Source organism: Heteronotia binoei, chromosome 1 (genome assembly GCF_032191835.1).
Source record: "Heteronotia binoei isolate CCM8104 ecotype False Entrance Well chromosome 1, APGP_CSIRO_Hbin_v1, whole genome shotgun sequence".
In the NCBI taxonomy this organism is placed as follows: domain Eukaryota; kingdom Metazoa; phylum Chordata; class Lepidosauria; order Squamata; family Gekkonidae; genus Heteronotia; species Heteronotia binoei.
The window spans coordinates 16,938,454-16,966,034 of record NC_083223.1 but is presented as its reverse complement, the minus strand read 5'-3'; the positions used below and the strand labels follow the sequence as shown (position 1 = coordinate 16,966,034).

Here is a 27,581-nt window from a genome sequence, read left to right as displayed (position 1 = left end):
AAAGCAACAAGGGCTTTATTTGCAGCAGGAACTCCTTTGCATATTAGGCCACACCCTCCTGATGTCGCTTGCAGTAGGCCCTGTACTAAGAGCCTTGTAAACTCTTGAAGGACTGGCTACATCCGGGGTGTGCGGCCTAGTATGCAAAGGAGATCCTGCTAAAAAAAAAAAGACCTGGAAAGCAATCACAAATGAAGGAAGAGGGCATCTTTTTAAAAGGCAACAATTCTAGACAGTCTTCCAGTTAGGTGTGGTGGACCCTGAAGAAAGAAGGGGAGGGGGGAGCCACAGTGGAATGAAGCTACTGTGCTTGTCAAGCAATCTGCAAATGAAGCCGGGCGGAGGTGGCTGTCAACCCAGATTTATGCCCTGTCCAGAGGAGTTTCATTCATTTCTTCAGACTTGACGTCTGCAGATATTGTGTACGGCCTGTGGGAAGGAGAGAAGGAAGAGAGTCACGGCTTAGGAAGCAGCCTGCGGCTGTTAAAACCAGAGCCTCATACACATCTTCTGCCTCAACTGAGCACACTTGTCTTTATCAATGCACAGAACGACAGGGACAAATGGAGTCATAGCTACATGGGTTGGTGGGATGCAGGGGACACAGGCTGCGGGAAATCACCCTGCCACTCCCTTCCGTCAGTGGAGCACCATTAACAGAAGAGGGAGAAGAAAATGGTTTTGCCAGGGATAGTTGAGTCTCTCGGATTAGAAGGAAACATCTCCCACCCAAGCCCTTGTCCCCTGCCGCCACTAAGCTTGCCTGCGGGAAGGAAATGAGAGGAACGGAAACATCACTTCCGACCTGACGCAGAAGTGACATCACTGTGTAAGGCCAACACTCTAGCATTCGCCCAAACTCTATGGTTAAATGATGCCACTGGAGGGCTCCCCCTGCTGGTAAGTCTCCCACTGGAAACCCTGCTTGTTTCCTTCTTCTCCCCCCTCAGACCCCTGTGGCCATTACTTCACAGGAGTCCTATAATCCCGGAATCAAATTTCCAGGGACCAGAAATGGCTTCTGGGAGGGAAAGATGGGAGGCGCCATGACCCATGCAGAACAATCCCAGATCTTGTCCCAGTTCCCCCACTGACAGGGCATCCTTCTGTCTTTGAAATTATCACACAACATGCATCCTCCAAGGTCCCGCCAGAGCAGGGGTGGCGAAACATGCTTAATGTAAAACCCACCTAGAATAAATGTCACATGTCTGAGAGCCGCAGACATGAATGTCAAATGTTTGAGAGCCACAAGACGGATGGAAGGGAGGGAGGGAGGGAGGAAGGAGGGAAGGAAGGGAGGGGGGAGGGAGGAAGGGAGGAAGGGAGGAAGGAAGGGAGGGAGGGAGGGAGGGAGGGAGGGAGGAGGGAAGGAAGGAGGAAGAAAGGGAGAGAGGGAGAGAGGAAGGAAGTTAGGGAGGGAGAGAAGGAGGGAGGGAGGGTGGGTGGGAGGACAGAAGGAAGGAAGGGAGAGAGGGAGAGAGGAAGGAAGGAAGGGAAGGAGGGAGGACGGAAGGAAGGGAGGGAGGAAGAAAGGAAGGGAGGGAGGAAGGAAGGAAAGAAGGGAGGGAGGGAAGGAGGGAGAGAGGGAGGGAGGAAGGAAGGAAGGAAGGAAGGAAGGAAGGAAGGAAGGAAGGAAGGGAGGGAGGGAGGGAGGGAGGAGGGAAGGAAAGAAGAGAGGGGGGAAGGAAGGAGGAAGAAAGGGAGAGAGGGAGAGAGGAAGGAAGTTAGGGAGGGAGAGAAGGAGGGAGGGAGGGTGGGTGGGAGGACAGAAGGAAGGAAGGGAGAGAGGGAGAGAGGAAGGGAGGAAGGAAGGGAAGGAGGGAGGACGGAAGGAAGGGAGGGAGGAAGAAAGGAAGGGAGGGAGGAAGGAAGGAAAGAAGGGAGGGAGGGAAGGAGGGAGAGAGGGAGGGAGGAAGGAAGGAAGGAAGGAAGGAAGGAAGGAAGGAAGGGAGGGAGGGAGGAGGGAAGGAAAGAAGAGAGGGAGGGAAGGAAGGAGGAAGAAAGGGAGAGAGGGAGAGAGGAAGGAAGTTAGGGAGGGAGAGAAGGAGGGAGGGAGGGTGGGTGGGAGGACAGAAGGAAGGAAGGGAGAGAGGGAGAGAGGAAGGGAGGAAGGAAGGGAAGGAGGGAGGACGGAAGGAAGGGAGGGAGGAAGAAAGGAAGGGAGGGAGGAAGGAAAGAAGGGAGGGAGGGAAGGAGGGAGAGAGGGAGGAAGGAAGGAAGGAAGGGAGGGAGGAGGGAAGGAAAGAAGAGAGGGAGGGAAGGAAGGAGGAAGAAAGGGAGAGAGGGAGAGAGGAAGGAAGTTAGGGAGGGAGAGAAGGAGGGAGGGAGGGTGGGTGGGAGGACAGAAGGAAGGAAGGGAGAGAGGGAGAGAGGAAGGGAGGAAGGAAGGGAAGGAGGGAGGACGGAAGGAAGGGAGGGAGGAAGAAAGGAAGGGAGGGAGGAAGGAAGGAAAGAAGGGAGGGAGGGAAGGAGGGAGGAAGGAAGGGAGGGAGGGAGGGAGGGAGGAGGGAAGGAAAGAAGAGAGGGAGGGAAGGAAGGAGGAAGAAAGGGAGAGAGGGAGAGAGGAAGGAAGTTAGGGAGGGAGAGAAGGAGGGAGGGAGGGTGGGTGGGAGGACAGAAGGAAGGAAGGGAGAGAGGGAGAGAGGAAGGGAGGAAGGAAGGGAAGGAGGGAGGACGGAAGGAAGGGAGGGAGGAAGAAAGGAAGGGAGGGAGGAAGGAAGGAAGGAAAGAAGGGAGGGAGGGAAGGAGGGAGAGAGGGAGGGAGGAAGGAAGGGAGGGAGGGAGGAGGAAAGGAAAGAAGAGAGGGAGGGAAGGAAGGAGGAAGAAAGGGAGAGAGGAAGGAAGTTAGGGAGGGAGAGAAGGAGGGAGGGAGGGTGGGTGGGAGGACAGAAGGAAGGAAGGGAGAGAGGGAGAGAGGGAGAGAGGAAGGGAGGAAGGAAGGGAAGGAGGGAGGACGGAAGGAAGGGAGGGAGGAAGAAAGGAAGGGAGGGAGGAAGGAAGGAAAGAAGGGAGGGAGGGAAGGAGGGAGAGAGGGAGGGAGGGAGGAAGGAAGGAAGGAAGGAAGGAAGGAAGAGCCCTGTACTGATAAGGAAATACCTGGATTTCTCCAAGGAGTTTTTCTTCTGCAGCGGTTTGAGACCACGTGGCCGGCAACAGGCCGACTTGCAGTCAATGACCTGGTAAATGATGGGGTTGTACATGGCTGCAGATTTGGCCAGCAGGGTTGGTATCACCGAAACTTTAACAGGGATCGAATTGGGTCTTCCAAAGGCAGACCACACTGACACCACGGCATACGGGATCCAAGCAAAGAGAAATCCTGCACAGATCAACATTGCCACCTAATGGGAAAAAATGTTAAAGCAAGGAAGACAAAAACTCTCCGTGACCTCACATCGTGCCTTATTACATATTACCTATAGGCAGTGTTTCCACTAAGCTGAGTTAGTGTGAGCTAGCTCACAATTTTTTAGCCTCCAGCTCACACATTTTTGTCTCAGCTCAGGGAAAATGGCCCCCGAGCGAACTAATTTATAATAATAATAATAATAATAATAATAATAATAATAATAATAATAATAATAATAATAATAATAATAATAATAAATTTTATTTGTACCCCGCCCTCCCCCGCCGAAGCAGGCTCAGGGCGGCTAACAACACAATGACCAATGGTATATTAATAAATAAAACATTAATAAACAACATAGTAACCAATGGTGCATTAATAAAACAATTACATTAAGAACATTAAATTAAGCATTAATTTGACCTTAAAAACCAGTAGAACATTAATTAAAACAAACTATAACATTATCATTGACGCTATTCTATGCAGTAGCTCACAACTTTAATGCCAAGTCTCTCTTCCTTCTATTGGCTGAGGCTCCTCCCCATCCTTGTCCCCTGGGGAAGGAAGGAAAAAGCCAGAGCTTCCTTTGCCCAGTTCCCTGGATCCCATAAGAGAGACACAAAGAAAGCCCCTTTAAGACCAACAAGTGCTATTGTTTTAAGCAAGTTTTAGTTTAAGTTTTAAGAAAATTAATTGTGTTTGTCTGTGTCCTTTATAAAGTTTATAATTCACACAGGAAGCCCCACTCGGCATCAGAGAAAATTTTAACTGTGTAATCCCTTAATGAACTTGTAGTAATAAATAATTGATAACAACCAATGAACGAGGCGTTCTTCCACTCGCTTGTAGAGTTGGGACTGCCAACTCCTTTGCATGCATCTGAAATTTATAAATAACACCGGAATGATATTTCATGGTTATTATTTATTATTACACATTCATTAAGGTATTACATTTGTCACAATTTTCTCTGCACATTTTATACAGTGCTTCTCACTTTCCAGTCATTTTAAGATGACAGCAGTTACGTTCTGCTCAGGTTGTAAACTGCTCTGTTCGGTAGGGGAAAAAATGACAGGGAATGCTTCCACTATAAACTTTTTTTTTGTTTTGTCACCCTGACCTGGATAGCCCAGGCAAGCCCAATCTCATCTGATCTTGGAAGCTACTCAGGGTGGTGTCAGACATTGGAGAGCATTACTGTGTTATTATGCTGAATGTATTCTGTAACTTGTTCCTTGACATGACTAACTCCATTTTTGAACTCCTGTTACTAACGATGAAGCAGAAGACCTTGCATATCAAACGGTCTTAGAAATGTCACTAACCCGTGCTGTGAATTCCTCTGCATAACACTAACAAAGCAATAGCCCTTTGAAGATAGCAAGCCTCGAGGAGAGCCAGCCGGGCTCCTCCGTGAGAAAGGGAGCCGCAAGCGATAGGGAAAGTGTTACTTGTGACATTAGAGTGTGAGAATGTAGGATTGTTTATGAATGCTTTGATGGAAGGCCTTAAAACCCATGTATCTTTCAATGCTTGCTATCAGTTCCAATAACTGCATATTCAGAACTTTGAGGTACCAAATAAACGCCACTACTTTTGCAACAAAAGATGGTCCGTTTACTTTGAGCTCCAACATCTGACAGGTGGACTCTGGCAAGTACTTGGATGGGAGACCTTTTTGAAATACCAAAGCTAGGAGGCAGGGGCAGGCTCTATTCCCCCACCTCGCTGAATATCCTCCAGGGCCTCAGTAGGGGTCAGTCACCAGGCTAGCTTGCCCTCAGAAGCTAAGCAAGGTTGGTCATGGTTGGGATGGGATGGGAGACCACCACGGTAGTCCAGGGTTGCTCTGCAGAGGCAGACAATGGCAAACCACCTCTGCCCTGCCCAGGATGGCCCAAGCTAACTCAATCTCATCAGATCTCAGAAGCTAAGCAGGGTTAGCTCTGATTCGTACTTGGATGGGTTGCTACGCAGAGGCAGACAACGGCAAACCACCTCTGCCCTGACCAGGATGACCCAGGCTAGCTCAGACTTATCAGATCCCGGAAGTTCAGCAGGATTGGCCTTGGTTCGTCCTTATATGGAAGACCACCAAGGAAGTCCAGGGTTGCTATGCAGAGGCAGGCAATGGCAAGTCACCTCTGCCCTGACCAGGATGGCCCGAGCTAGCCCAATCTCATCAGATCTCAGAAGCTAAGCAGGGTCAGCTCTGATTTATACTTGGATGGGAGACTATTAAGGGTTGCTACGCAGAGGCAGGGAATGGCAAACCACCTCTGCCCTGACCAGGATGACCCAGGCTAGTCCAATCTTATCTGATCCCAAGGGTTGGCCTTGATTCGTCCTTATATTGGAGACCACCAAGGAAGTCCAGGGTTGCTACGCAGAGGCAGGCAATGGCAAACCACCTCTGCTCTCAGAACCTAAGCATGGTTGGCCTTGGTTCATACTTAGATGGGAGACCACCAAGGAAGTCCAAGGTTGCTATGCAGAGGCAGGCAATGGCAAACCACCACTGCCCTGACCAGGATGGCCCGAGCTAGCCCAATCTCATCAGATCTCAGAACCTAAGCAAGGTCAGCTCTGATTTGTACAAGGATTGGAGACTACAAAGGGTTGCTACACAGAGGCAGGAAATGGCAAACCACCTCTGCCCTGACCAGGATGACCCAGGCTAGCCCAATCTTATCAGACCCCAGAAGCTAAGCATGGTTGGCCCTGGTTCATCCTTATAGGGGAAACCACCAAGGATTGCTATGCAGAGGCAGGCAATGGTAAACCACCTCTGCCCTGACCTGGATGGCTCAGACTAGCCCAGTCTCATCAGATCTCAGAAGCTAAGCAGGGTCAGCCCTGGTTAGTCCTTCCATGGGAGACCACCAAGGAAGCCCAGGGTTGCTATGCAGAGGCAAGCAATGGCAAACCACCTCTGAACATCTCTTGCCTTGAAAACCCTATGGGGTCATCGTACGTCAGCTGTGACTTGATGGATGGAGTCCACCAAGAATTTCCAGGGTTGCTATGCAGAGGCAGGCAACGGCAAACCACCTCAGTTCATTTCACCCTGACCTGAATGGACCAGACTAGTCCGATCTCATCTCAGAAGCTATGCAGGGTCAGCCCTGGTTAGTCTTTGGATGGGAGACCACCAAGGAAGTCCAGGGTTGCTACGCAGAAGCAGGCAATGACAATCCATCTCTGTTCATCTCTTGCCTTGAAAACCCTACAGGGTCACCGTAAGTCAGCTGTGACTTGATGGTACTTTCTATCACCAGAAAGGGCTCCGTAACGTCAAGCCAACAGTGGTTCCCTTCCAAAAGCCTCCTGTGCCTACCTTAGTTAACTTCATTTCCAGGACGTGAGTGTTTGGGATCCTGGTATCATAATGAGCGACTTCTTTGCTGGATGACTTGACCTTCTCTATTATTTTGACGTAAGAAAAGACGATCACTGCCGTCGGGAGCAGCAAGCAGAAGAAAAGGATGTTCAGAATAAAAGCCTGCCCGGCCACAGAGCCTTGGGCCAGCCACCAGTCCAGGGTGCAGGAGGTGCCGAAGGGCTCAGGGGCATAGTTGCCCACCCCAGCGAAGGGTATCGTTGCCCAAAAGGCAGCGTAGGACCAGATGAATCCTAAACAGGCAATTGCATGGTGTCTCTTCAGCCAGGTACCTGGAAGAGAATGACTGAGTAATTTTCAAGGAAAAGAGACTCTTTCATGAAACCCAGAGAGACTTGAGCTCTCTCGTCATAAGAACATAAGAGAAGCCCTGTTGGATCAGGCCAGTGGCCCATCCAGTCCAACACTCTGTGTCACATAAGAACATAAGAGAAGCCATGTTGGATCAGGCCAGTGGCCCATCCAGTCCGACACTCTGTGTCACATAAGAACATAAGAGAAGCCATGTTGGATCAGGCCAGTGGCCCATCCAGTCCAACACTCTGTGTCACATAAGAACATAAGAGAAGCCATGTTGGATCAGGCCAATGGCCCATCCAGTCCAACACTCTGTGTCACATAAGAACAGAAGAGAAGCCATGTTGGATCAGGCCAGTGGCCCATCCAGTCCAACACTCTGTGTCACATAAGAACATAAGAGAAGCCATGTTGGATCAGGCCAATGGCCCATCCAGTCCAACACTCTGTGTCACATAAGAACAGAAGAGAAGCCATGTTGGATCAGGCCAGTGGCCCATCCAGTCCAACACTCTGTGTCACATAAGAACATAAGAGAAGCCATGTTGGATCAGGCCAATGGCCCATCCAGTCCAACACTCTGTGTCACATAAGAACAGAAGAGAAGCCATGTTGGATCAGGCCAGTGGCCCATCCAGTCCAACACTCTGTGTCACATAAGAACATAAGAGAAGCCATGTTGGATCAGGCCAATGGCCCATCCAGTCCAACACTCTGTGTCACATAAGAACAGAAGAGAAGCCATGTTGGATCAGGCCAGTGGCCCATCCAGTCCAACACTCTGTGTCACATAAGAACATAAGAGAAGCCATGTTGGATCAGGCCAGTGGCCCATCCAGTCCGACACTCTGTGTCACATAAGAACATAAGAGAAGCCATGTTGGATCAGGCCAATGGCCCATCCAGTCCAACACTCTGTGTCACATAAGAACATAAGAGAAGCCATGTTGGATCAGGCCAATGACCCATCCAGTCCGACACTCTGTGTCACATAAGAACAGAAGAGAAGCCATGTTGGATCAGGCCAATGGCCCATCCAGTCCAACACTCTGTGTCACATAAGAACAGAAGAGAAGCCATGTTGGATCAGGCCAGTGGCCCATCCAGTCCAACACTCTGTGTCACATAAGAACATAAGAGAAGCCATGTTGGATCAGGCCAATGGCCCATCCAGTCCAACACTCTGTGTCACATAAGAACAGAAGAGAAGCCATGTTGGATCAGGCCAGTGGCCCATCCAGTCCAACACTCTGTGTCACATAAGAACATAAGAGAAGCCATGTTGGATCAGGCCAGTGGCCCATCCAGTCCAACACTCTGTGTCACATAAGAACATAAGAGAAGCCATGTTGGATCAGGCCAGTGGCCCATCCAGTCCGACACTCTGTGTCACATAAGAACATAAGAGAAGCCATGTTGGATCAGGCCAATGGCCCATCCAGTCCAACACTCTGTGTCACATAAGAACATAAGAGAAGCCATGTTGGATCAGGCCAATGACCCATCCAGTCCGACACTCTGTGTCACATAAGAACAGAAGAGAAGCCATGTTGGATCAGGCCAATGGCCCATCCAGTCCAACACTCTGTGTCACATAAGAACAGAAGAGAAGCCATGTTGGATCAGGCCAGTGGCCCATCCAGTCCAACACTCTGTGTCACATAAGAACATAAGAGAAGCCATGTTGGATCAGGCCAATGGCCCATCCAGTCCAACACTCTGTGTCACATAAGAACAGAAGAGAAGCCATGTTGGATCAGGCCAGTGGCCCATCCAGTCCAACACTCTGTGTCACATAAGAACATAAGAGAAGCCATGTTGGATCAGGCCAGTGGCCCATCCAGTCCGACACTCTGTGTCACATAAGAACATAAGAGAAGCCATGTTGGATCAGGCCAATGGCCCATCCAGTCCAACACTCTGTGTCACATAAGAACAGAAGAGAAGCCATGTTGGATCAGGCCAGTGGCCCATCCAGTCCAACACTCTGTGTCACATAAGAACATAAGAGAAGCCATGTTGGATCAGGCCAATGGCCCATCCAGTCCAACACTCTGTGTCACATAAGAACAGAAGAGAAGCCATGTTGGATCAGGCCAGTGGCCCATCCAGTCCAACACTCTGTGTCACATAAGAACATAAGAGAAGCCATGTTGGATCAGGCCAGTGGCCCATCCAGTCCGACACTCTGTGTCACATAAGAACATAAGAGAAGCCATGTTGGATCAGGCCAATGGCCCATCCAGTCCAACACTCTGTGTCACATAAGAACATAAGAGAAGCCATGTTGGATCAGGCCAGTGACCCATCCAGTCCGACACTCTGTGTCACATAAGAACAGAAGAGAAGCCATGTTGGATCAGGCCAGTGGCCCATCCAGTCCAACACTCTGTGTCACATAAGAACATAAGAGAAGCCATGTTGTATCAGGCCAGTGGCCCATCCAGTCCGACACTCTGTGTCACACAGTGGCCAAAAAAACCCAGGTACCGTTAGGAGGTCCACCAGTGGGGCCAGAACTCCAGAAGCCCTCCCACTGTTGCCCCCCAAGTGCCAATATAGAGCTTCACTGCCTCAATCATAACAACATAAGATCAGGACAATGGCCCATCCAGTCCAATACTCTGTGTCACACAGTGGCAAAAAAAAACCCAACAGTTGCCACAAGGAGATCCTTCGGTGGGGCCAGGACACTGGAACCCCTCCCATTGTTGCCCCCCAAGCACCAAGAATACAGAGCTTCACTGTCCCAGTTATAAGAACATAAAAGAAGCCATGTTGGATCAGGCCAATGGCCCATCCAGTCCAACACTCTTTGTCACATAAGAACATAAGAGAAGCCATGTTGGATCAGGCCAATGGCCCATCCAGTCCAACACTCTTTGTCACATAAGAACATAAGAGAAGCCATGTTGGATCAGGCCAATGGCCCATCCAGTCCAACACATTGTGTCACACTGTGGCCAAAAAAACCCCAGGTGCCATCAGGAGGTCCATCAGTGGGGCCAGGACACTGGAAGACCTCCTATTGTTGCCCTCCCAAAGCACCAAGCATCTGCCCTTATTGCTACCCTGTATGAATTTCTGCACCCTGTCAGCTCTCTTTTTCCATGAGCCATCTTTGCACAAATGAGAGAAGGTGTAAATGAGGCAAACACATGAAGAGTGCCTGAAGGCGTGGAATCCTTCTTACCGAATTGGCATCCCTTTCCTGTTGGTGTTCCATTTCCATGGGAAAGACCCCACAATATGGTTCTCCAGGCATGGTTAGATCCTTTAAATCAGAGATATCAAGAACACATGGCCCATGGGCTGGAACTGGCCCATCCGGGGCTCTTATCTGGCCCGCAAGCAACATATTGCTTTTATTGTCAGATGACAAAGGTAGAGCATTATGTCCCTGTGTTAATGTGTAACAGGCAGTGGGATTGGAAGGGTGGGCATCAGGGAGATACTGCAAGGAAATACTGTAAGAGTGTTTATGTTTTAAGCATGTTTGTATTCTGAGTAACAAATAATGTTGACTGGGTTTGCCTGTGTCCTTTATAAAGTTTATACCTCTGGTACCTGGTGTCACATTTTATGTTACACATGGTCTGGCATGACAAAGTGACATTTTATGTCAGATCTGGCCCTCATAACAACTGAGTTTGACACCTCTGCTTTTAATGTTGGTCTAGCTGTGCTGGAGATGCTTACAGATACAGTCATAAGAACATGAGACGAACCCCACTGGATCAGACCAGTGGTCCACCTAGTCCAGCCTCCTGTCTCACACAGTGGCCAACCAGTTCCTCTGGAGGGCCAACAACAGGGCAGAGAGGCTGAGGCCTCCTAAGAACATCAGAAGAGCCCTGCTGGATTAGACCAGTGGACCACCTAGTCCAGCCTCCTGTCTCACACAGTGGCCAACCAGTTCCTCTGGAGGGCCAACAATAGGGCAGAGAGGCTGAGGCCTCCTAAGAACATCAGAAGAGCCCTGCTGGATTAGACCAGTGGTCCACCTAGTCCAGCCTCCTGTCTCACACAGTGGCCAACCAGTTCCTCTGGAGGGCCAACAACAGGGCAGAGAGGCTGAGGCCTCCTAAGAACATCAGAAGAGCCCTGCTGGATTAGACCAGTGGACCACCTAGTCCAGCCTCCTGTCTCACACAGTGGCCAACCAGTTCCTCTGGAGGGCCAACAATAGGGCAGAGAGGCTGAGGCCTCCTAAGAACATCAGAAGAGCCCTGCTGGATTAGACCAGTGGTCCACCTAGTCCAGCCTCCTGTCTCACACAGTGGCCAACCAGTTCCTCTGGAGGGCCAACAACAGGGCAGAGAGGCTGAGGCCTCCTAAGAACATCAGAAAAGCCCTGCTGGATCAGACCAGTGGTCCACCTAGTCCAGCCTCCTGTCTCACACAGTGGCCAACCAGTTCCTCTGGAGGGCCAACAACAGGGCAGAGAGGCTGAGGCCTCCTAAGAACATCAGAAGAGCCCTGCTGGATCAGACTAGTAGTCCACCTAGTCCAGTCTCCTGTCTCACACAGTGGCCAACCAGTTCCTCTGGAGGGCCAACAACAGGGCAGAGAGGCTGAGGCCTCCTAAGAACATCAGAAGAGCCCTGCTGGATCAGACCAGTGGTCTATCTAGTCCAGCATCCTGCCTCACACAGTAGCCAACCAGTTCCTCTGGAGGGCCAACAACAGGGCAGAGAGGCTGAGGCCTCCTAAGAACATCAGAAGAGCCCTGCTGGATTAGACCAGTGGTCCACCTAGTCCAGCATCCTGCCTCACACAGTGGCCAACCAGTTCCTCTGGAGGGCCAACAACAGGGCAGAGAGGCTGAGACCTCCTAAGAACATCAGAAGAGCCCTGCTGGATTAGACCAGTGGTCCACCTAGTCCAGCATCCTGCCTCACACAGTGGCCAACCAGTTCCTCTGGAGGGCCAACAACAGGACAGAGAGGCTGAGGCCTCCTAAGAACATCCAAAGAGCCCTGCTGGATCAGACTAGTAGTCCACCTAGTCCAGCATCCTGCCTCACACAGTGGCCAACCAGTTCCTCTGGAGGGCCAACAACAGGGCAGAGAGGCTGTGGCCTTTATAAGAACATCCGAAGAGCCCTGCTGGATCAGACCAGTAGTCCACCTAGTCCAGCCTCTTGTCTCACACAGTGGCCAACCAGTTCCTCTGGAGGGCCAACAACAGGGCAGAGAGGCCAAGGCCTTCATAAGAACATGAGAAGAGCCCTGCAGGATCAGACCAGTAGTCCATCTGGTCCAGCATTCTGTATCACAAAGTGTCACCACTTAGTTGAGCAGTGGTAGAAATATAACAGAAAATGGGGCATGAAGGCCACTGTCACGATGTGCTGATATCACTTCCAGCATGATCAGAAATGATGCAAGTTGCATTGCCAGGGTTGCTCGAGCAACCGGCCAAAACTCTATGGTTTAACCATAGAGTTTTGGACAAATGCTCATGTTCCTGGTGACAGGCTGACATCAATTCTGGGTGCTCCATATGCAAATTAGGCCATGCCCCCCTGATGTAGCCAATCCTCCAAGAGCTTACAAGGTTCTTTTTTGTAAGCTCTTGGAGGACTGGCTACATCGGGATGCGTAGCCTAATATGCAAAGGAGCCCTTGCTAGAATTCCACCTCTGGTGATGATGTCACTTCCGGTTTTGTCAGGGCCAGCTTCATTCATGGTGGCAACGAAAAGGCTCCTGACCAGGTCCTAAGAAGAGGGAAGGAAAGAATAACCCTGCTTCTTCATATTTGGTAACTTACCATAAGCCAAATGGCAGATTTTGAGATATCGGTCCAGGCTGACAGCTGTCATGGTAATGAGGCTCCCGATGCCAAAGAAGAAGCCAGCCCATCCGTACCAGCGGCAGCCGCTCCAGCCGAAAATCCAGCGATGGGAGAAAAAGGCAATAATGCTGAAAGGCTTCCCAACCACTGCAAAGAAAACAGAGATGGACACAGGGTTCAGAGAGTTTGGCACAGTGGTTAGGAGCAGCAGACTCTAATCTGGAGAGCCGGGTTTGATTCTCCCACTCCTCCTCCACATGCAGCCAGCTGGGTGACCCTGGGCCTGCCCCAGTTCTCTCAGAACAATTCCCTGGAGAGGAGTTCTCTCAAGAGCTCTCTCAGCCCCACCTACTTTGCAGGGTGACTGTTGCGGGGAGAGGAAGGGAAAGGAGATTGTAAGCCACTCAGAGACTCCGAGTGAAGGGCAGGGTATAAATCCAAACCAAATCCAAACTTTCTATGATCCAACACCTGCCACTGTGGCTTATATTCTATTCGCTGGTCACAAGAAGGGAACCAATGTTTTTGTTGATCAGTTTTCCTGTTCTCAAACAGTTTGAGCCTGTTGGTTAGGTTCCTTTTCATCCACTCCAGCAGTGCAATACAGTGCAGTGAAATTGGCAGTGTTTCACTCATCCACATTCTCACACAGGACTTAGAGTCTTCTCTCTTTCCAGACCTCTTAGTGCTGCATGGCAGTTGGCACTAGGATTGCCAAGTCAGGTTTGGGAATTCCTGGAGATTTGGAGGCGGAGCCTGAGATGGGCGGGGTTTAGGGAGGGCATAATGCCATAGACTCCACCATGGAAAGCAGACATTTTCTACAAGGGAACTGATTTCTTCTTCCTAGAGATCCAGGAGATCTCCAGATGCTACCTGGAAGTTGGCAATCTTAATTGGCACCCAGTTGTTTCAAAAAAGAGTGAACAATTCAGCCAGATAGCTTTTCCACTGATGAAAAAGGGAGTTCTTTATGACCTCCTGATCCATGCTCGGGTAAGTTATCTCAGGTGGTGCTTCCTTCAAATGTATTTTAAAAATAACGTATTGAAATAACTCTTCATGTGAGGTACATAATAACAGAACGCTGTTCAGTCTGAGTGCATCATCTCCACCTCAGTGAGTGACAAGAAACACACGATAACAGTAGAAGAACCACATTTCTTTCTAAATCAGTGCTAGCAACTGTCACGGAAAACGACATACTTTATCTCAGCTCAATGACAGAAAAAGTGCCCCAAGCAAACAAAAAGTTTTGAAGGCACTTCACAGCACTTCAAAATTCAGCTTTAGAACCGTTATATTTGTGTTCTAAAATTTCACTGAGCCTTTGACAAAAACAAGCCTCAATTTCAAGAAAGCGTCAAAGTTACCGGTAATTTCATATCCCTGATATTGGATATCACGAGGTACCAAACACAGTCAGTGAATAATGAAAAGAGGAAGGGCAGAACCCAGGGGAATGGTGAATTAGGTCTCTCTCTCTCTTTCATCCTTCCAAGGTGGGTAAAATGAGTACCCAGCTTGCTGGGGGGGGAGTGTAGATGACTGGGGAAGGCAATGGCAAACCACCCCATAAAAAGTCTGCCGTGAAAACATTGTGAAAGCAACGTCACCCCAGAGCCGGAAACGACTGGTGCTTGCACAGGGGACCTTTCCTTTTCCTCTTTTTCTGGTCAGCTGCCTCAAGCAGTTGCTTGCTGAGGTGACATGTAAACATGGCTAAATCATGGGGTTGCCAAGTCCAATTCAAGAAATATCTGGGGACTTTGGGGGGTGGAGCCAGGAGACCTCAATAATCTCTAAAATAGATGACAAAAAGAATTCTCTTCCAGTATAGGCTATTAACGTGCTCACTCTATCTTGGCATGCAATCTTTCTTATACTGTGTGTTCCTTGCTCACATCTGTGGCATCAGGGTCTGCAGCTGTAAGTGGCAACTCTGGGCAGAGCCCCCCCGATGCCAATAAGCAGCCCATGCCAAGTCTGCGGCTTCTCTTTCCTCCTTTGAGGGGCTGGGTCCGTGGGCATCTTGTGGAGGGCAGGTCCCCTTTCCAGGGCTCTCTTTTGCCTCCCAGTCTGCCCATGTTGGGAATGTAGGGAATTCTGTTTGAAATTCTATTTCTTTATCTCAAACAGTTCAATGGATCACTGGATCAAATAATCATTGAGAGGCATTTAACTTGAAAGCAAAAAAAGTATTTATTTCTTCAGGGAAAGAGTGCTGGAACTCAGTCCTAAAATGGCTGGCTGACTCCATCTTAAGTAATAGTAATGTTGTTTCTGCAATGTCATGCTGAGTCATGCTGCATCATGGCCCAGCTGTTACCTGTTACTGAGGTAAGGTGGAATGACCTCACCTGTAATTAGGCTTTGTGCTGACTCACAGAGCTGATGCAACCTCTGGTGAGCTTGCATGATTGGTATGTGTATTTAGGGAAGCTCAGTGAGCTTGCTCTGTCTGCCTGTAAGGATTGTGGGTACTGTGAGACTCACCGTCTGGGTGGCAGCGAACACCGCTTGTGTTGATCCTGTGCTACTGTGCTTGGATTGTGCTGTGTATACTTACTGGTGTATACTGTTATCTACTGGAGTGTGTACTGATTACTGTGTATGACCTTGGCCTGGCAACGACTCTGAATATTGGATACTGTCCTGGTAAATATATTCTACCATTGCATACAGTTGTCTCTCTTGTCTATTAATTCCTGTGTTTGCCTGTCCCTCTTCTTCAGTGTCTTCTGCTGCAAGCACATTCTCTAACAAAGGGTACTGGGAGGTGAAAATAACAAACACTAAGAACTACATCCTAACACATTGAAGACCACATGCTTAATGGAGGACACTTCCTCCTTCCCCTTGACCTCTCTGCCTGAACAAAAGAAGTCACCTGACTAACTGACCACCCAAACAAACCAGTTTTCCCGCTTCTAGATCTTGATTGACAGCAGTCAGTATCTTCTTCCTAGGTCATGCAGACAATAGGGAATCAGACAAAGTGTTAGCCCTATAATGACTGGAACTTTAGAACATTGCAAAGGACATTGGAGAGCCAGTTTGGTGTAGGGAGAGCCAGTTTGGTGTAGTGGTTAAGTGTGCGGACTCTTATCTGGGAGAACCAGGTTTGATTCCCCACTCCTCCACTTGCAACTGCTGGAATGGCCTTGGGTCAGCCATAGCTCTCGTAGGAGTTGTCCTTGAAAGGGCAGCTGCTGGGAGAGCCCTCTCCAGCCCCAACCACCTCACAGGGTGTCTGTTGTGGGGGAGGAAGGTAAAGGAGATTGTGAGCCGTTCTGAGACTCTTCGGAGTGGAGGGCGGGATATAAATCCAATATCTTCATCTACCTCACAGGGTGTCTGTTGTGGGGGAGGAAGGGAAAGGAGATTGTGAGCCGCTCTGAGACTCTTCGGAGTGGAGGGCAGGATATAAATCCAATATCTTCATCTACCTCACAGGGTGTCTGTTGTGGAGGAGGAAGGGAAAGGAGATTGTGAGCTGCTCTGAGACTCTTCGGAGTGGAGGGCGGGATATAAATCCAATATCTTCATCTACCTCACAGGGTGTCTGTTGTGGGGGAGGAAGGGAAAGGAGATTGTGAGCCGCTCTGAGACTCTTCAGAGTGGAGGGTGGGATATAAATCCAATATCTTCATCTACCTCACAGGGTGTCTGTTGTGGGGGAGGAAGGGAAAGGAGATTGTGAGCTGATCTGAGACTCTTCAGAGTGGAGGGCGGGATATACATCCAATATCTTCATCTTCTACATACAGAACAGATACATAATTCCAACAGGGAGATGTGGCAAGCCACAGATCTGGCCGCAGTGAGGGTGGTGTGAGTGGAGGCAACTTCCTCATAGTATGTGTCATGTCCCCCTTTTTGCTGTGGGTTCCCAGGTTAGAGCACTCACGCAGGCACCCATTCTCAAGCCCATTCGGCAGAGTCAAACCGGCTCAAAGCATCAGCTGTATTTGCAAAGAGATAACTCCGACCACCGACAACTACACTTTAACCCCAGCAAGCTGGGTCCTCATTTTATCGATCTCGGAAGGATGGAAGGCTGAGTCAACCTTAAGCCGGCTACCTGAACCCAGTTTCCGCCGGGATCGAACTCAGGACATGAACACAGCTTGGACTGCAGTACTGCAGCTTTACCACTCTGCGCCACGGGGCTCCTTAACACGGGCAGACTGGGAGGCAAAAGACAGCCCTGGAAAGGAGATCTGCCCTCTGCAAGATGCCCACAGACCCAGCCCCTCAAAGGAGGAAAGAGAAGTCGCAAACTTGGCATAGGCCACTTACAGCTGCATTTCCTGATGCCACAGATAGGTCAAAAAAAAAAGGTAAAGGTAGTCCCCCTGTGCAAGCACCAGTCGTTTCCGACTCTGGGGTGACATTGCTTTCACAGCAGACTTTTTACGGGGTGGCTTGCCATTGCCTTCCCCAGTTATCTACACTTCCCCCCCAGCAAGCTGGGTACTCATTTTACCGACCTCAGAAGGTTGGAAGGCTGAGTCAATCTGGAGCCGGCTACCTGAACCAGCTTCCGCTGGGATTGAACTCAGGTCATAGGGCAGTGATAAAGTTGGTTTTGGTGGCCCTCCACTTCTGAGACTCCAGGTGATTGCTTAGGCTGGCCCAATGTACAAGCTGGCCTTGAATGGAGAAAATAGGTTCAACTTCCACACACCTGACATTAAATTACCTGAAATCCCCAGGTCACACACGGCTAGATTGACAGTCACGATCTCAGCAGGCCTCAGCTTCTTTTTCCGTTGTGCAGACATATAAATAACATATCCGTTGCCTGAGGTGGAGAGGATCCCTGTAAAAAAAAAAAAAGGAACATTAAGCCCACAGTCAGAGTAGAAAATTTGTCCGATATTCCCTAGAACTAAAACTGGGGTGGCCAAACTATGGCTTTGGTGCTACATGAGGCTCTTTCACCCATATTGTGTGGCTCTTCAAGCCTCCACCACCCTGTCAGCTGGCTTCAAGAAGGCATTTGTCTTTTAAATCACTTTGCCAAGCCAAGCTATCTGGCAGTTTGGAGAATGCATTTAAAGTTGTGTTCTTTCCACCTCTCCCTCCCCATCTATATTCTTTCTTTCTTTCCTTCCTCCTTCCTTTCTTCCTCCCTCCCTTCATCTTCCTCCCTCCCTCTCTTCCTCCTCCCTCCTTCCCTTCATCTTCCTCCCTCCCTCCTTCCTTCCTTCCTTCCTGCTTCCTTTCTTCCTTCTTCCCTCCCTCCTTCCTTCCTTCCTCCCTCCCTCCCTCCTTCCTTCCTGCTTCCTTTCTTCCTTCTTCCCTCCCTCCCTCCCTCCCTCCCTCCCTCCTTCCTTCCTTCCTTCCTTCCTTCCTTCCTTCCTTCCTTCCTTCCTTCCTTCCTTCCTTCCTTCCTGTCTTGTGGCTTTCAAACTCTGATGTTCATGTCTTGCAGCTCTCAGACATCTCACATTTATTCTATGTGGCTCTTATGTTAAGCAAGTTTGGCCACCCCTGAACTAAAACAATGTCTGCTTCCATTCCGTTATGTATGCAAAGGCCTGCCTGGACACGTTGGGTTTAAGCCCCTGTCTGGCTCATTGGAGCTCTAGCACTGAGCTTGAGGTGCAACACAATAGACTGAGAGGACCCTAGGATCCGCCAATGAGGAGGCATATTCCAATGAAGGATCCAAAAAGGGCCCAATCACAGAAGAGTTGCTGCTTCTTTGGGACTGCGTCTCTCCTGCCCCAACCGTATATATTGCCAAAGGTTCTGGTGCTTAGCAGTGGTTTTGTAGTCATTTAGTAGAGATGCTGAATCACTAATGAAGAGCTTTAATCGCTACACAAGAGCCTCCTCATGCATCCAATCCGGTATTTAATACATTCTATGCACTGAACTCCTCATGTGTGTGTAAAGTGCCATCAAGTTGCAGACAACTTATGGGAGCCCCAGTGTAATATAGTGGGTTCAATGCATGGAGAGGCCAGGCCCTCCTGTCTTCCACCATCCTCCGAAGTCTGCTCAAATTCGTGTTAGTTACATCAGTAACACTGTCCAGCCGTTTCATCTTTGGCCATCCCTTTCTTCTTTTGCCTTCTGTCTTTCCCAGCATCAGGGTCTTCTCTAGGGAGTGCTCCCTTCTCATTTGGTGGCCAAAGTATCTGAGCTTCAGCTTCAGCATGTGACCTTCCAGGGAACAGTCTGGGTTGATTTCCCTTAGGACTGACTGATTGGATTTTCTTGCAGTCCAAGGGACTCTTACATGTTCCGAATTCTCACCAAAGGGGATTCTTACCTAACACTCTACAGTATTCAAGGACTTTAAAGAAGAAGAGGTTGTTCCAGGGAGCGATTTTAATTTAGCCTTCAATGTTAAATGTGATTGATCCTCCACCTCTTTTAAAAACAGGAACTTTCCAAAAATATACCATTTCCAAAACTTACAAGTCAACACAATCTGATGAATGGAGAAATCTACACCCACCAGAAAAAAAAGATTATCTCACATTCATAACAGTTTTTTCTTGTATTGATTATCACCCCCGCACTCCCGCAACTTCTCTGTTACATAATATTCTGCACTGAGTTCATATTTGCTAGATACCAAGGAACAAGATGGATTAGGACAGAGTGGAAATTAAACCAATTAATATCACTTAATAACAAAGTATCTGAGACTCTTACCACTAATGTACAGCAATACTTTAAAGAAAACCTTAGCAATGCTGTGCCATGCATTTAAAGCAATTATCAGAGGTAGCTACATAAGCATAGCAGCTCCCTAGGGTTACTGTGGTTTTACCATATCTTTTCTCAAAGGGAAGAGATCTAGTAGATCCATATATATATTTATACTATGTAATAGTCCAACTTAGAAATATTGCCTTCTACATAACAAGGATCCATGGCCTGGATAGTTTAGACTAGCCGAATGTCGTCAGATTTCAGAAGATAAGCAGAGACAACCTTAGTTAGTATTTGGTTGGGAGATGACCCCAAAAGTCCAGGATTACTATGAAGAAGCAGACAATAGAAAACCAGCTCCGAATGTCTTTTGCCTTGAAAACTACCAAACTGTGAGTTAAAAGAAAAGTACTCCAGCCATTAGATGCTGGAGGAAAATTAATGGATACAAAATGAATATCATATATTGAGGAGGGATGGTGGCTCAGTGGCAGAGCATCTGCTTGGGAAGCAGAAGGGTCGCAGGTTCAATCCCTGGCATCTCCAAAAAAGGGTCCAGGCGAGTAGGCGTGAAAAGCCTCAGCTTGAGACCCTGGAGAGCCGCTGCCAGTCTGAGTAGACAACACGGACTTTGATGGACCAAGGGTCTGATTCAGTATAAAGCAGTTTCATTATGTTCATATGTCACTTAAATTTAGTGAACAGCTCATTTTTGAATAACGCGCTTAAAATTTGGGATCGATAGTGCTCCAAATAAACACCAGACATTTCCCCAAGACAAAAGTCTTTAGGCTACATTTTTTTTCCTGCCTCGTCTAATACAAAAATCATATGAAACATGAAAACTACAGGATTACATAGAATTCATAACGTACTTACTAACATGGAAAGCCCTGCAGGAAAAACCTCTAGACTTCAGTATTCCTTAGTTTCAATACTTTAAAATTCAACATTTGTCCATCACAACAAACGTAAGAAACATATTAAAGGTAAAGGTAATCCCCTGTGCAAGCACCAGTCATTTTTTACTCTGGGGTGACGTTGCTTTCACAACACTTTCATGGCAGACTTTTTACAGGGTGGTTTGCCATTGCCTTCCCCAGTCATCTACGCTTTACCCCCAGCAAGCTGGGGACTCATTTGACTGATCTCGGAAGGATGGAAGGCTGAGTCAACCTCAAGCCCAGCTAGCTGAACCCAGCTTCTGCCGGGATCAAACTCAAGTCATGAGCAGAGCTTAGGACTGCAGTACTGCAGCTTTACCACTCTGCGCCACGGGGCTCATATAAGAAATATATTAGCAGGGAATAAACTTATTTCAAAAAAATAAATAATACATTCCCTCTCTAGGGTTGCCAGCTCCAGGTTGGGAAACACCTGGAGATATGAGGGGGGTGGAGCCTGAGGGGGAATTAAATTTGAGGAAGGGACAAACTTCAGTGGGGAATACTGCTATACAGTCCACCCATCCAAAGCAGCCATTTTCCCCAGGTGAAATGATCTCTGTGTCCTAGAGACCAATTGCAATACAGGGAGATCTGCAGCCACTACTTAGAGATTTGGCAAATACAGGGGAAAACACAGCAAGGTTGAAATCCTGGAGATAACCGTGCCGAGATACAAAACACTTTTAACAATGCTTGAACATATAGTGCTGTTTGTCTGATTTCTATTTGCAATAGCATCAAGTTGAGCAAATCAATATCTTAATTATCACTAATTGCAATAACGTATGTGCAACAATGGATTGCTGCCTTGTTGTGGCGAGAGGGCTTGCGCAGTTCACTGAGGCTGTGGGCTATGCCATGCAGGGCCACACAAGATGCACAGGCCACAGCTGAGAACCCAGACTAAATGTGATCCACTGGAGAAGGAAATGGCAAACCAGTCCAGTATCCTTGCCAAAAAAAAACCCCATGGACAGTAACAAAAGGCTAAAAGATATGGTGCTGGAAGATGAGCCCCTCAGGTTAGAAGGTGCCCAATATGCTACTGGGGAAGAGTGGAGGGCAAGTCCAAGTAACCACAGAAAGAGTGAAGCAGCTGGGCCAAAGCCGAAAAGACGCTCAGTTGTGGATGTGTCTGATGGTGAAAGAACAGTCCGATGCTGCAAAGAACAATACTGCATTGGAACGTGAAATGTAAGATCTACGAATCAAGGTAAGCTGGATGTAGTCAAACAAGAGATGGCAAGACTGAACATCGACATCTTAGGAATCAGTTAACTAAAATGGATGGGAATGGGTGAATTTAACTCAGAGGATCACTACATCTATTATTGTGGGCAAGAGTTCCGTAGAAGAAATGGTGCGGCCTTTATAGTTAACAAGAATGTGAGGAAGGCAATAATGGGATACAATCTCAGAAATGACAGAATGATCTCGGTCTGTATCCAAGGCAAACCATTCAATATCACAGTAATCCAAGTCTATGCCCCAACCACTGATGCAGAAGAGGCTGAAGTGGACCAGTTCTATGAAGATCTACAACACCTTCTAGAATTAACACCAAAAAAAAGATGTCCTCCTCATCATAGGGGACTGGAATGCCAAAGTGGGAAGTCAAAAGGTAACCGGAACAACTGACAAGTTTGGCCTTGGAGACAAAATGAAGCAGGGCAAAGGCTAATAGAGTTTTGTCAAGACAACAAGATGGTCATAGTGAACACCCTCTTCCAACAACCTAAAAGGCGACTCTACACATGGACATCACCTAATGGGCAACACAGAAATCTGATTGATTATATACTCCCCAGTCAAAGATGGAGAAGCTCCTTGCAGTCAGCAAAAACAAGACCTGGAGCTGACTGCAGCTCAGATCATGAGCTACTCATTGCAAAATTCAGGCTTAAACTGAAGAAAACTGGGGAAGCCATTAGGCTATTCAGTTTTGACCTTGATCACATCCCTTATGAATATACAGTGGAGGTGAAGAATAGGTTAAAGGGACTAGAGTTGATAGACAGAGTGCCTGAAGAACTATGGACGGAGGTTCGTGACATTGTACAGAAGGCAGCAATCAGCACCATCCCAAAGAAAAAGAAATGCAAGAAAGCAAAGTGACTGTCTGATGAGGCTTTACAAATAGCTGAAGAAAGAAGGAAAGTGAAAGTCAAAGGTGAAAAGGAAAGATTCACCCAACTGAATGCAGATTTCCAGAGAACAGCAAGGAGAGATAAGGAGGCCTTCCTGAAGGAACAATGCAAAGCAATAGAGGGAAATAATAGAATGGGAAGGACAAGAGATCTCTTCAAGAAAATTGGAGAAATCAAGGGAACGTTTCGTGCAAAGATGGCCATGATAAAGGACAAAAACGGTAGGGAAGTAGAAGAGATCAGGAAGAAGTGGCAAGAATGCACAGAAGAATTATACAAGAAGGATCTCAATGTCCTTGACAACCATGACAGTGAAATTACTGACCTTGAGCCAGACATGTGAAGTCAAATGGGCCTTAGAAAGCATTGCTAACAACAAAGTGAGCGGAGCTGACGGTATCCCAATTGAGCTATTCAAAGTCCTAAAAGATGATGCTGTTAAAGTGATGCACACATTATGTCAACAAATCTGGAAAACGCAACAGTGACCACAGGATTGAAAAAGATTCTATTCCAATCCCAAAGAAGGGTAATGCAAAGGAATGTTCAAACTATCGCACCATTGCACTCATTTCACATGCCAGCAAGGTCATGTTAAAGATCCTACAAGCTAGGCTTCAGCAGTTTGCAGATCGGGAACTACCAGAAGTTCAAGCTGGGTTTCGGAGAGGTAGAGGAACTAGAGATCAAATTGCCAACGTTTGCTGGATTATGGAAAAAGCACGGGAGTATCAGAAAAATGTCTATTTCTGTTTCATTGACTACGCTAAAGCCTTTGATTGTGTGGATCACAACAAACTGTGGCAAGTCCTTAAAGAGATGAGGGTACCAGACCACCTCACATGTCTCCTGAGAAACCTGTATAAGGGTCAAGAAGCAACTGTCAGAACGGGATATGGAACAACCAATTGGTTTAGAATAGGAAAAGGCGTTTGACAAGGATGTATATTGTCACCCTGCTTATTTAATTTATATGCAGAGTACATCATATGAACATATGAAGGAGGGACGGTGGCTCAGTGGTAGAGCATCTGCTTGGGAAGCAGAAGGTCCCAGGTTCAATCCCTGGCATCTCCAAAAAAGTGTCCAGGGAAATAGGTGTGAAAAACCTCAGCTTGAGAGTCCCTGGAGAGCCGCTGCCAGTCTGAGAAGACAATACTGACTTTGATGGACCAAAGGTCTGATTCAGTATAAGGCAGCTTCATATGGGAGGGACGGTGGCTCAGTGGTAGAGCATCAGCTTGGTAAGCAGAAGGTCCCAAGTTCAATCCCCGGCATCTCCAAAAAAGGGTCCAGGCAAATAGGTGTGAAAAACCTCAGCTTGAGACCCTGGAGAGCCGCTGCCAGTCTGAGTAGACAATACTAACTTTGATGGACCGAGGGTCTGATTCAGTATAAGGCAGCTTCATATGTTCATATGTTAACTAATAGGCTTGAAACTCAACATCAAAAAAACTAAGATCATGGCATCCGACCCCATCACACCTTGGCAAATAGAAGGGGAAGACATGGAAATAGTGACAGACTTCACATTCCTGGGATCCAAGATCACTGCAGATGGTGACTGTAGTCATGAAATTAAAAGACGATTGCTCCTTGGGAGGGCAGCTAACCTGGGCAGTATAATAAAAAGTAGAGACATCAGCCTGCCAACAAAAGTCTGTATAGTCAAAGCGATGGTATTCCCAGTAGTAATGTATGACTGTGAGAGCTGGACCATAAGGAAGGCCGAGTGCAGAAGAATAGATGCTTTTGAGATGTGGTGCTAGAGAAGACTTTTGAGAGTCCCTTGGACTGCAAGAAGATCCAATCAGTCAGTCCTAAGGGAAATCAACCCTGACTGTTCCCTAGAAGGTCAGATGCTGAAGCTGAAGCTCAAATGCTTTGGCCACCAAATGAGAAGGGAGCACTCCCTGGAGAAGACCCTGATGCTGGGAAAGACAGAAGGCAAAAGAAGAAGGGGACGGCAAAAGATGAGATGCCTGGACAGCGTTACTGATGTAACAAACACGAATTTGAGCAGACTTTGGAGGATGGTGGAAGACAGGAAGGCCTGGCGTGACTTTGTCCATGGGGTCGCAAAGAGTCAGACCCGACTGTGCGACTGAACAACAAAATGTGCAACAAACACTTGGGCTACAATAATAACACATATATTGAGTAGCAGACTCAAGCAACACTCATTGCAGTTCAAAAAGTCCACAAAAGGATGACATTTCTTCAGTGGCACAAATACACAAGGACCCAAGAAGGTGCTGGTGAAGACTTATAACAATAAGTTGTTAATTTCTTCATGAAATGTGACACGCTTCTGGTAACTCGGCGTGTTTCGGTAGCGACCTTCAATTTCTCACAGGAGAACCACTAACGCCATTGAGAAACTGACTAACAGACTACTGATTTCATATTATATTGAGCCTTGGTTCCAGATAACCCTGGCCCCGACCTGGTGGAATCAGCTCCCTATGGAGATCCAGGCCCTACCTGGCTTATTAGTCTTTTGTAGGGCCTGTAAAATGGAGCTGTTCCACCAGGCTTTTGGATGAGGTGGCGGGTATCTACCTATTAGTTCGGTTGGCCTCCCCTATGGTACTATCCTACCGTGTTGCTCTGCTGTACTGTCCTGCTATATCATTTGCTATACCATCTTGTGCTTTTACTAAATATTGTAATAGATTTTATTGTGATATTATTGTAATTTTATTATTTATTATGCACTCCTTGAAGAAATCCCTTAGCACCTGTCACATCAACCATCACCAGTGGTCTGACCTAGCCTCAGATCGCAAAGCATGGAGGCACACCATCCACCAGGCTGTCTCTTCCTTTGAGAACGCACGCATAGCTGGTCTTGAGGACAAAAGGAGATTGAGGAAGAATCGCACTGCTACAGGACCAACCCTAAATCAGACTTTTCCTTGCAGCCGCTGTGGCCGGACCTGCCTGTCCCGCATTGGTCTTGTCAGCCACCAGCGAGCCTGCAGCAAACGTGGACTATTGCACCCTTCTTAAATCTTCGTTCGCGAAGCCAAGCCGAGAGAGAGATGCACTCTGCTCTGAGCCCCCATGGGGGGAATGGGGAGAATAATAATAATAATATGAAGGTTGCTATCGAAACACGCCAAGTTACCAGAAGCGTATAATGTACATGTTATGAGACGAGGTCGCCATAGGTCAGCTGTGACGACAGCAGAAAAAGAATTAATAATTAATAATAATATTGTAAGAACAATGACCACTAGACTATTATTAGCCAGGAATACTGTACTTTCAGTGTTGTGTCATTTTAGCTGTATCTACCTTTCCCCTGTGTAAGATAAACTCACAGAGACAGAACAATACTACACTTTCCATGGAAGAACCTGTGAATCTTACCGACGACCAATAAATAAAATCCAGCGACGATGTCCGCTTCTCTCGAGAGTTTTGATTCGAAAGGATCTTTGTCTTGATGATAACGAAGCAGATAGTCCTCTTGGGACGAAGTATTTTCATTCAGCTCCATTCCAATCGGATAGAAGTCAGTGACTGAAAAGAACAATAATATTGTTAGGCACTCCCCACGGTCCTGAGCCCTGGAAGTTTGCAGAGGCTGGAGGGCCTGGGTTTGCTCTCCCTTAGATGAGACAGCATGGGAGATTTATTGTGTTTCGGTAACCTTTCATTTATTTATCAATATAAAAGCAGAATACAGAAGGTCTCCTGCTTCACTACTGATGAATCATAACAGCCACCTCGTTTCATATCTGAAGACCTTATTGATTTCTACAGAATCTGGCTTATGGTAACCCTTCCTTTTCTTGTTTTATGCACTTTATTTACATACAATAGAATCATAGAGTTGGAAGGGACCACCAGGGTCACCTAGATCAGGGGTGGCCAACGGTAGCTCTCCAGATGTTTTTTTGCCTACAACTCCCATCAGCACCAGCCAGCATGGCTGATGGCTGGGGCTGGTAGGAGTTGTAGGCAAAAAACATCTGGAGAGCTACCGTTGGCCACCCCTGATCTAGTCCAACTCCCTGCACAATGCAGGAAACTCTACCCAAATACCTACGCACAAATACCTACCCAAAATTCACAGGCTCCGCATTGCTGTCAGATGACCATCTAGCCTCTGTTTAAAAACCTCCAAGGAAGGAGAACCCACCACCTCCCGAGGAAGCCTGTTCCACTGAGGAATCGCTGTAACGGTTAGGAAGTTCTTCCTAATGCTGAGCCGGAAACCCTTTTGATTTAATTTTTGATCCTTACCTTCTAGGGTCACAGAAAACAATTCCGCACCATCCTCTATATGACAGCCCTTCAAGTACTTGAAGATGGTGATCATATCACCTCTCAGCTGCCTCCTCTCCAAGTTAAACATGCCCAGCTCCTTCAACTTTTCTTCATAGGACTTGGTCTCCAGACCCCTCACCATCTTTGTCACCCTCTTCTGAACCCGTTCCAGCTTGTCTATATCCTTCTTAAAATGTGATGCCCAAAACTGAACACAATACTCCAGGTGAGGTCTTACATGGGTTAACAATCCACTTTACACCAAAATGGTTCTGCCCAAGGCCAAGGCCTATCTGCCCCCAACTGTTGACTCCTGTGAGTGGGCAAAAGGGGTGTTTGGACAGCCCTGACTCAGCAGTGGACACGGGGGGGGGGGACATAAGCCTACCATGTTATGAAAGCAAGATCTGTGTTGCCGCTAAGCGGAGTTAGTGTGAGCTAGCTTAGTTTTTTAGCCTCCGGTTCACACATTTTTGTTTTAGCTCAGGAAAAATGACCCGAAAGCTAACTAATACAGTATTATTGTTATTATTATTATTTATTATTATTATACTATTATTTATACAGTAGACAAATCGCTCATTTGTAACCTTAACACCGGGAGCTCACAAAGTAGAATTTTTGCACACAAGACTCCACAGCTTAGAGGCAGGGTTTTTTTAAAAAATTTTAGCAGGAATG

The 27,581-nt window shown here is 47.7% G+C and overlaps 1 protein-coding gene across 1 annotated transcript; it reads right to left on the bottom strand.

The window, feature by feature from the left end:
• Window positions 1-345: 345 nt before the first annotated feature.
• On the bottom strand, window positions 346-26,127 carry OPN5 (opsin 5). The gene is made up of 6 exons (XM_060257781.1): window positions 25,998-26,127; window positions 17,559-17,678; window positions 12,830-13,000; window positions 6,696-7,030; window positions 3,100-3,344; window positions 346-429 (listed from the first exon to the last, which is right to left on the bottom strand). Exons 1-6 carry the CDS (start codon window positions 26,125-26,127, stop codon window positions 363-365), a joined length of 1,068 nt encoding a protein of 355 aa, XP_060113764.1. The 3' UTR covers window positions 346-362.
• Between the last annotated feature and the right edge of the window lie 1,454 nt (window positions 26,128-27,581).